The 10528-nt window shown below is 37.3% G+C and overlaps 1 protein-coding gene across 1 annotated transcript in view; it reads right to left on the reverse strand.

Moving 5' to 3' along the window:
• The window catches only part of TECPR2 (tectonin beta-propeller repeat containing 2), a 38734-nt gene extending 32602 nt beyond the window's left edge, over positions 1 to 6132 (reverse strand). The window contains 7 exon segments of the mRNA XM_009327974.1: positions 3 to 212; positions 1729 to 1861; positions 2489 to 2801; positions 3943 to 4100; positions 5068 to 5199; positions 5618 to 5746; positions 5860 to 6132. Of these exon segments, the coding sequence (XP_009326249.1) occupies positions 3 to 212; positions 1729 to 1861; positions 2489 to 2801; positions 3943 to 4100; positions 5068 to 5199; positions 5618 to 5746; positions 5860 to 6093 (1309 nt within the window). The 5' untranslated portion in view covers positions 6094 to 6132.
• Positions 6133 to 10528: the final 4396 nt, after the last annotated feature.

The following is a 10528-nucleotide window of genomic DNA, read 5'->3' on the forward strand; positions in this document are numbered from 1 at the left end:
CCGTTGTGAAGAAAGTTGACCCTCTCTCTGAGGTTCTGAAAGTTGGTCTGCACATACCATAAAGCTAGAGCCACTGTCCGCAGAATTTACTGAACTGCTCCTGCTTCTTGATTCACTTACAGAGCAGCCCCTTTTTCTTGTTTCATTGCTTAAGTCTCCCACTCTATCAAAACTTTTCTCCGATAGCGTTGGAGTTTCCAGATCATCTTTCACTAAAGAATAAGAGTCATTTTTATCACCAATAACTGAAGGGGAAGTAACCATTTTTTTATTTGTTTCCACTGAAGGGCTAGATGATACAGATGCAATTACTGATAATGGGGTCAGCAATTTAGGACTCGTATCTGTTAAAGGATTCGGCAATTTTGAATTCACATCTGAAACTGACCAAAAGAAAAATAAAAGTATAAATACTAGTGTGTCAAGTGAGTAGGAGCATAGTTCTTGGAGAGTATTGAAAGAAAATAAGCTTTATGCAATGGAAAAATAGCCTAAGTTCGCAACATTTCAAATATATATATATGCACACACACACACAATGTGAACTTCATGTAAGTAAATCTATATGAAATCATTTTAGTAAAATCAATCCCCCAAAGCCTGTATCAAACTTCTATTAGCAAAGTTCTGAATTTATGTTTATATATGAAGAATGGTACAGATCTTCAGTGTGTGACATGGTTGGGTCTTCCAAGCTAAAGTGCCACCCTGTACCTTCAACTTCTTCATTCAAACATTTAGCATCTTGAAAAAAAATCAAGGAAAATTTACCAGATAAACCACTATGGCAATTAGAAGAAAATATACTTCAAGAAGGCTCCTTTCAAAGAATACTTGGAAGTTAAGATGAAAATAATAAACACCCCCTAGAAGTTTGTGAGTAAAGACTGCTTGAATGACTAAAACTATCGCTAATATGCAATGATAAGAAAGTTAAGTTCTCTAGCATTCAGTGAGACTTCATAGCATATTTACTAGCATTTTGCTAATACAAAGCTAAGATGGAGTATTTTAAATGCATAAGTAGTCCTTGTGAGTGTAATACACTGGATAATGGTGTTTACAATCTTTATGATTGAGAAATCAGCCATCATTAAGGAAGTATTATTAATCCGTTTTAGAGAGTTCTAGTAACATAGATGCTGAACTCAGATGGCAACAAATAAGAAAATAAACCCTCAAATTCTTTTTGGAATTTTAGTGAGTATTCTTTGGGGTTTTTGCCAGTTCTTTCATTTTCATTACTGGGAAGGCTGAGATTTCCTCTGGAATGTGGGTGGTGACAGGTGGCACAGAATCAACATATTCAGGTATCTCCAACCCAGACAACTGAGACTGATCAGTGGAGAGAACACCGTGATAAGGAATCCAGATTGCTTGCTTCAGCATCATGGTTTAGAATAAGGTCTCAAATGCACAGATTAGAGATGCCTTGCTAGGATAATGCTGATCCACTCTCAAAAAAAAAGGGAACCATAATTAGTTTCTTAACGCCCTCATTCTCACAGCAGCCAAACCAGAAGCTCAGACAAGCAGATAAATCAGGTATCTAAACATAATCTGTAGAAAAAGGTAAGTAACTCTACAGAACCTGGTAGGTTTTTGCAAAGGTGGGTGTTGGTTTGTTTTGGGTTGGGTTTTGCTGTTGTTTTTTTTTTAATATTAAAAAAGTACAATAGGCACCATGTTCCGTGACATACATACTATAGTTTGCTAATCTATACAAACCTATTGATGACAGTCCTTCAGGTCTACTTGAAATTCTTATTATGTCTCTATCTCCCTTTAAGAGAAAAATCTCATTGTTGGTACAGGACACAGACACAATATCACCATATCCTTCCAAGCCACCAATCAAAGCCTATAAAGAGTCAACACAGAAAGAAATAATTGGCATCAGATTAACACACTGTTTGGACAATATGCTGCTCTTAACAAAAGTGTTCACCGGAATTTAATCAACATATATAGTTACAGAATAAAGATTTTATCTTATCAAAAAGAAAGAAAAGAGAAAAAGAAAAAAAAAAAAAGCACCCTTTAATCGTGATGTAGCACATTTTTATACTAATTTTAATTCCATAGATCTATTCATTTTCTCTGTCCAAACTAGCAGCAATGATATAACAACTTAAACAATATACCATTTGGTAGCAGAAGAGAGCCACAGTACAAATGTTTAATACCATTTAGACAAAAAGATTTTAGATTTATATATGCTTCGCTAAGTATCAGAATTTATTATGATGTTAACACCTGGACTGAAAGCTTTAAATATATTTAATTTTTGTATGTAATGTATCAAGCTAGTTTGTGAGTATATCATTGTAATGACAACTTGAAGAAGGAGAGAATAAAGTCATCTTTGTTAGGTTTAAATATGGATTTAAATCATAGAAGCGTAATGGATAACCCAAAGAGAGTCTCACGGCATAGCATGAACAAAAACAAGTAAGAAACAAAATATGCATCCACAAGATTTATCTACCTGGTTCACAGTGTCTAGTAAGTAGATGCTGTATTCATTCCAGGTCAGCACCCATCCTTCTCGGAAAAAGCATGAAACAAGCCCAAGGTGTTTCTCCGGGGAGCTGTAACTTCCTCTGTCAGGTGGTTCCAAACGAGGATACAGTTCAAAAGTTTTTATTCCTCCAGCAAATACATCTTTCAATATGAACGTGGCCTGAACAGTTCCATGAACATCAGACTTCCAGAGTCGAAGCCCAGGTCTGGCAGCAAATAGTGTCAGGTCACTCTGTTTACATAGGCCAGGTATAAAACATGCTCCAAATTTGCCAGTGCTAAAATGCAAAAGAATAATTTATTTTAAAAGTTATATACTCAACTTAGAAACAATTTTTAAGACTAATGGCACAAATTTACAACTGCAAATTATCAAAAATAAAAGTTTTGTTCTTTGATTAAAGTATTCAGTCAAATGTCTGAAGTACAAATTTGGTTACGGTAAGACAAGAACAGCGCTTCCAAGTAACAACAGTTTTCCCTCAGCTTTAGATGTCAGACACTACATCTATTAGGCAAGTTAAATGACTCCTCCTAATAAGCTTCATAGCCTTAACGGTACTCTGTCCATCTCAGAAAGATCCTACTATGCAGTCATCCTTCTCCCAGAATTAATAAAACCCAAGCAAAACACTACAAACTAATGCTAAGAAACTGACAACCTCTGCTTGCAAGAAGCAAGGAATGCAACTCAACTGTTAAAATCTTCATCTCTCATGCATAAAAATACCACTACTATCACCCAATAAAACTCCTCGTACATAAGATGGTCCTTGGTATTCCTCTTATTATTCATATCCCTGAGAGATACATTATAAACCTTCTTTCAAGAGTCCATTTCGTCTACCTCCAGATACAGTCAGTCATGCTGTTCTAAGACTGGGTTCCCTCCTTCTTCACATCCAAGAGAGATTACACAATAGAAGATGCCAGAAGGTCATACAAGAAGTTCCTAGCCTTCAAGTCAACTTTAAGTGCTTGCTATACATTTTCCCTTTTAATTCACTTCCATGCCTAAGAAAAATTGCTGACTTGCTTTTTGCGTCAGATATTACATCACCCGTTAGATGGTCCTGATTACAATGCCTGCTCACACCAAGTCTCAGTAAAACAAGAGGGACTGCAGAGGAAGTCTGGCAGTGATTTCAGTTTAAACAATGAGAAAACATCTTAAATATATTTGCATAATAGTGCCCTGAAAATATGATTGTAACGTAGTTGCAACCGTGTACTTTCTAAATAGGTAGAACTGTCATTTCATGTTTGAGCACACATAGCTACTGTAACTAACTTTTTATGAGCGGACTGCTGGGTTGTATTAATTTCACTGCTTAGATCACTCTTTCTGTAATCCACTCCAAAAAGCTAGAATTAATAGAATTAATAGATGTGCCTGCATCAAGATTTTATGAGGGTTACTTTTTTCTGGGCTGTGTTCCAACTTGCTTGACAGATTTCTCTTCTGTGTAAAAAAGTAGAGTCCGTTGTAAAGTAGAGACAAGCAGCACTTTCTGGTTGTAATCCAACTGGACAATCGAAGATGGCTCTTCCAATACAAGGCTGGAGTTGCAAATACCCTTTTAAAGATACATGCAATTAACAACAGTCAATCTTTCTAAAAATATAAAGTAATAACTAACACTTCAAAGACATTAATAAGCCCAAGAAAGAGAAAACAAACAAACAAACAAACGCTTTTGAACTGTTGCACATAGTTCACTTAATGAATGTGGAGTTCCTTTATGCAGACAAGAGGGGAGTTCGATTGTCTGTACCACAGTGGCACACTATGAAATTCAATTTCTCTTGCAGTACTGGCTAACGCATTTCACTTGAAATCAATAGAAACTCCAGGACACATTTTCTTCCTTCTTCTCCACTGCCAGGTCATACGATGCTGAGACAATTGTTACGTTTGGAGATGTTAAACCTTTCTGTCAAATCAAATGAGGGGCAGTCATAGGTAAATCAGTATGGCTGTTGTTTAAACTTTTCTCCCATACAGAAATTCAAGTTAGTACTTATTTTGTTGACGTCCCAGGTCTGTATCAATTAACAAGACATTAGAAAAATTCCATTTACTAGTAACACGCTAGTCACCCAGTAGAACCCAAATATTACTTTCATTCTACACTCTAGACTGAGATGCTGAACAATTCTGAAAAAAGTACTTCATCAATATAGTGCATCAGCAACGTCACATCATTCAAAAGTATCCTTTCCAAACAAAAGAGAAAGTACTGGCTGAAAGCTGAAGGAAGATATGATAGTTATTTCAGAGAGAAACGTGATAAAGTGAGAAGGATCACCACTTTTTTTTTTTTAATATATTATTTTTTTAAAAAGGTAAGGCAGTTGTGAAGGATATCCAATGGTTACCTTGCTGGGTGTGTGCCACACTTGGCCAAGTGTACACATACCAATAAAGCAGTCCAACTAAATACACGATACTAAGCAATTAACTAACTGTTAAATATTTAAACACACAAGCATTCTTCCAGAAAATTGTAAGTGGGAATTAAGGTCTCTATAATAAATGCTCACCTGGTCTAGGTCTAGGGCAGAGTAGACAATCTTCCCTTTGTCATCTCCAGAGAATAATTTCATTCCATTGGGACTCCAAGCTAAAGCTGTAATGCTACTTTTGTGGATACCAGCAACGTCAAATCTCCGCAGCTGTGAAACAATACCAAAGCAATACAAGAATGATGGGAAGAGAAAATGGAGACACAAAGCCTATTCAGTGACTCTGATAAATTGGAGATCAAGTACAAAAGTGCAGGTCATTCTAATTTTTATTTCGCACAAAAAACTAAACAAACAATCAAAAAACCCACCACCAAATAGCTCAGCCAGTTATGACAAATGAGGAATTTCTCAAAAGCATTTTTGATTAAATATATCTTTTGTAATGAAAAGCATGCTTTAAGATTATTGCTTTTATAAGCTTAACATATGAAGCCTAAAACATATTCACAGATATTTCATCAGGCAAAACTCTCTGGTTTTCACTATTATAAAGAATCACAGTAACATTCTACTAGGATTCACCATACTAAGCCCCACTGAAGTTTAGCCAAATGCAAAGATTTACCTGTTTGTTTCTTCCAGGTAATGAAGACACAAGCTGAAAAACTGCAACCCGACCCGAGGCTGTACCAACAGCAACTAGATCATCGAAACAACTCAACAGCTTTACAAAAGTAATAGATTCACACTTCCCCTGTTGAAACAAACCATACATAAAACTCACAAAGTTAATGAGAGACAAACAGCAGCTCAATTCTGAGCAACTCAGCTTCATTAGAAGAGACAAGAGTAAAAGTTAGTATTTACCTCAAAATTATATTTTTTCATCTGGTTTAAATGTCTGCAGTAGAGATAAAGCATTCCAATGCTGCTCCCCACAGCAATGTAGTCTCCATTGGTATCAAGTGCTGTTAGGTATACCACAATAGAGCGAAAGCCTTTTTGGACCTTTGTAGGAATGGCATTGAGAAGATAATATAAGGGACAAAACTCCTTAAATATAACCGGTGAAGCCACAGATGCCATAGCAAGCACTGGCATCAGCAATTTTAAGGCTGAAATAAACACATGTACTTGACCACATAAGGGAATCTGAAAGACAAAAGCAAAAGACACATCATTAACTTCTTGGAAAGAGTAAATGGTTAACAGAAAGCCACCATTTAGCAAGTAGGGATGCAGAAATTCTCAGGTTTTGTTTTGTATAAAGAAACAGCAAGTTAAACTCTTCTAGTGAATGTAAGTTATTCTTAGAAGAACCTTTTTCTTAAGAATAAGGTTATTTCTTAGGTTCAGCCAATATCTAAGGATGTACAGTAACTAATAAATATGGGATAACCACTTTTTCTTGCAGATGTGAGCTCGTCAAAGTTGAGTTCAAATGCAGTATTTCTTCTCACCTGGCTAGTGAAAGAACCGTAAGGGCTCTGACACTGAACAATCCACGTGGTATATTTCTTCCTCTACCTGCAAACTCTACCCTCAGTCCTCCCAGTGCTGAGAGCATGGGATAGTCACTGTGTTAGACAGTGCTGTAAGATCAAAGCATCAAACTAGTATTTATGCTCAACTCCTTAATGCCCCACACCCCAAGAAAAACATGGTTGAGAAACAATTCAGTTGGAGCTACATGCGCTATATAATCAAATAACAACCAAAAAATAAGAACAGTGTGGGAAGAAAGGGGCAATGCAAAAATGAAAGAAATCCCTGTTTGACAGACGCAGGAAAATATCCATGTAGCAACTGAATTTAGAAAGATAAGGAGCAAACAGAAAAAAGTACCATATGCCCATGTTTCCCTTTGGCAGTTAAGCAAATAATTTCATGCTGATGAGTGACACTGTAAATATACTTAGGGGACAATTCTGGTATCTTTCTAAGAATAATGGAAACAAAGATTTTGTTTGCCTTCAAGAAAAAAATGTAGTCAGAGCTCATCATAGTAATGATGTACTGGGATCTTCATAAAAAGCTGATACGACCATGACGTACATAAAAATATTTTAAAAATTTAATTAAACCCAGTAATTTTTCTCATCATGGGGTGACAGCCTTGACAAGAACTTTTTTGCAGCAGTAGCTATCCTCCTCATGGATAACTTTGGAACACGGGAAAGGAAAGAAACCTTCACTTCTTAAATTTTATTTTGCCATGACCAAGTCCAATTAACAGAACGGTTTAGAATCTGCCAAAAATATTTGCAGTTCCAAGACAAGAATTTGGATTTCTGTAAAAATGAAAGTTTTCTACAGTTGTTTAAGCCTGTAACATTGAAGATTTTCTTAAGCTTCAGCAGAGTCATAATTTCCTTAGAGAAATGAAAAACAGAAATATGCCAGCTGAAGTCAGAAACACTTCTAAATGCTCAAAATTATTCTGTAAAGTATTCCAAAAAATTTGTATGATATGTCCTATTGTGCCTAGGTTTTATTTCTCTAAGGATGGAAAATGGTATTTGTTTGGCAGCTTTACGCATTGCTTATGGTGTATATCAACTAAATTAGAAAAAATATAGCTGCTCTAGTTTAATATCTCCATCACTGTGAAAAGCTCTAATGTCTCAATTTTCAAACTATTTCAGTTATTGTGCAAGAGGATTCAGCACGCTGGCTTTGGGCCCTGCAACACTTGCTGTTAACATACAATTCCACTAAATCCAAAGGGATTACTTGCATGACATTACCCATTCAAGCCCATGTTGGACAAAACCGCAGGAATAAAGATTGGTTACTAAACCCATATTTTATCTGTGTTACAAAAAGTGCCAGTAGATAAGCTAGCAGCAGTTAGTAGATGTTCTTAATTGTAATAAATTTTACTGCTTGCTAGAGCTTCAAAATTAATTCCACTCTCCTCCAGTGTTTACTACCTGTCATGACACCTATTTCATAAATTATCACAAGGATTAACTGATTAATATGTCCAAACTATTTTTGAACGAAGAATTCCTTTCAGAGTTGTTTACTAAGTTAACAGATAACCTCAGTGCATCACCATTCCTTCACGATATTTTCACACACCATCTATTTCCTATCCTGTATTTTAGGTCTCCTGCCCTTTCTTTCAGCATTTACTACCTTCTATCTACAGTCAACTAAATAAAAGAGAACCCACTGCTAAAATCTCATTTGCTGTTCTAAACGTGCTGCTTTGCCAGTTTAGTAATTTTAGTGGCTGCTGGTCTTTTCTTTCTTTCTTTTTCCTAATAAAATAAAATCCATTCTTTGACCTGTGTCTCACATGTACAAATCTTCTTCTGTCTAATCTCAACTTCTACCACTCCCCAGCTACTGCCTCATGAATTTCACATATTTTGTTTTTTAAGTCCCCTTTGTCACTCCTACAATTCACATCTGTCATCATCCCAAGCTGCTGTTGTAGCTGGAACCAGCTCACACTCCCCAGTTGCCAAAGGACCCTGCAAGTCCTCAAAATTCATTCTCTCTCTTAGTTTCCATCACTTATCCTTCCAGCTCAACTAAACTGTTAAAAACATAGTAATTCATTACAAACTATGGAATTATGGAAATTTCCGTTATCCAGAAAGGCTATTACTTTTTCCTTTACAACAACCCTATCTGAAGCCTGATGCATGTTTTTAAGTTTACACTTAAAAAGAGAGAGTTTTCCCCCATAGAAAACACTGGGTGAAATTATTTCTTGTCATATACTAAGTTAAATTAGAAAAACCTGCTGTCAGGTTAGGGTTCTCACTCTTCATAAAATTTATATACAATCTTATTTCAATCTTCTCTGATGGCAAAGTTGTAAAAAAAACGAAATTATGTTTTGCTCTCTATAACCCATTCACCCTGTACAATCAAACAATGTATTAATAAACTGTAATTTCTTGCCATCATACACAAATGAGTTTCATCTTGAGTGGTTTACAGACTAACAAAACACTTGCACTGCTTGTGTGAAAACATATAACTGAAAGCTCAAATCACCACTTTACTAAAAACACTGCTAATTAAGTAATTTTATCTACACAAAACAAATGTATAAAGGACTAGAGAATTGCAATGTGGCCTATATATTCAAAAACTCTACACAAACACCACAATTCTCTGCTTTTGAGGCTAAAGTCTTCATCATCCCCCTAATCACAGTTGTGTATCACATGTAGTCTCCTTCTCTTTAGGATTATATGTTATCTGTTTTTCCTACTTCATTAATCAAAAGCAAACAGTGGATATAATCTATTTTCTCAGACAGACTTTGGAATTGGATGCGCACGTTTACTGTGTCTGCCACAGTTACTCTTAAGTACATAACAGCTGTATAGGGCAAATCAGCTTGTGCTAAGCAGCTATCCTGCAGCAGAGATAAAGTGGAGAAAAATACCTTATGTTGCACATCAAAAACAATCGCCAGACAAAGAGAGTCCTTCCTTCTCGACTCACAAGTTCACAACAAGCTTTTAAATATTGCATTCAAGGCCATGTTTTGAAAAGCAAACTTTTTTTAATTTTCTCTGGTCTCAGAAACAGGAATAAGGCTCAGTGCTGCCTAACAGAGGCAACTAAAGCGGGAGATAATCCCATGGTTAGACAGCTAGGCAGTGGCTAAAGGTTCAGTGCCAGGGTATGCCACAGATTGACTGCGAGAGGCTAAAGCTGCCACTGCATTTCTCTGAGCCCAAGTGTCCTGTCTGTACAAGAGGCACAACAGCTCTGCTCTTTTTATTCTTTGGCATAAAAACTTGAATTTAAGCTCTTCAGCGTATGGACAAACTCATATATTTGACCACAGCTAAACACGACAGTCTCTGAGCTCAGCTAGATCCTGCCAACTAAAAAGAAAAGCTGTTTTATTTTCTAATACTTCTCACATTTTTAGCCTAAGGAGCAGGCTACCCGACTGCCGCATCTCCAGAGCTTTTCACAGCAAACAGCTGCCGAGCAGAGGGGAGAACACAAATTCACAGCCCACTGAGACGAGGAGCTCTGCCTTCATGCATCCCATTTGCAGGCAGAGGACCAGCCAGCACACAGGTCGCAATTACCCGATTAACACTCACGTCGCTTTACATGACTCATGAAATGTGGCGTTTTTGGCTCAGAAGAGTTTCTTTTGAAAGGACAAAAAAAACCCAAACAAACCTAGGTGACAGAGATGGAAAGGACAGAAAAGGAGCACCTGGGGTCACTGTGCATGCAGGTACGCCAAGGGTGGCGGCGGAAACCAGGCTTTACTCTGATGGTCTTGGGACACCCAGTTTCCCTAGGAAACCTTCCTTCCTTAAATGCATTTCTACATTCGGACAGGTGTTTCAAACCATTCCTTCCTAGTACGCTGCTTTCTAGCACTTGAGGGTTGCGGCTCCTGCCAGGGCAGGAAGAATACAGCCGGGGGCTCCCGGAGGGTCAGCCGGCAACATCGCCTCGCTTTCCCGCTGGCTTTACCTCAGCTTATGCCGGATTTACCACCCAGACCCAGAGCCCCAGCCGGGCCGGCGGGGGGGCGGCG

Source organism: Pygoscelis adeliae, unplaced genomic scaffold (assembly GCF_000699105.1).
Source record: "Pygoscelis adeliae isolate BGI_AS28 unplaced genomic scaffold, ASM69910v1 Scaffold130, whole genome shotgun sequence".
Lineage (NCBI taxonomy): Eukaryota > Metazoa > Chordata > Aves > Sphenisciformes > Spheniscidae > Pygoscelis > Pygoscelis adeliae.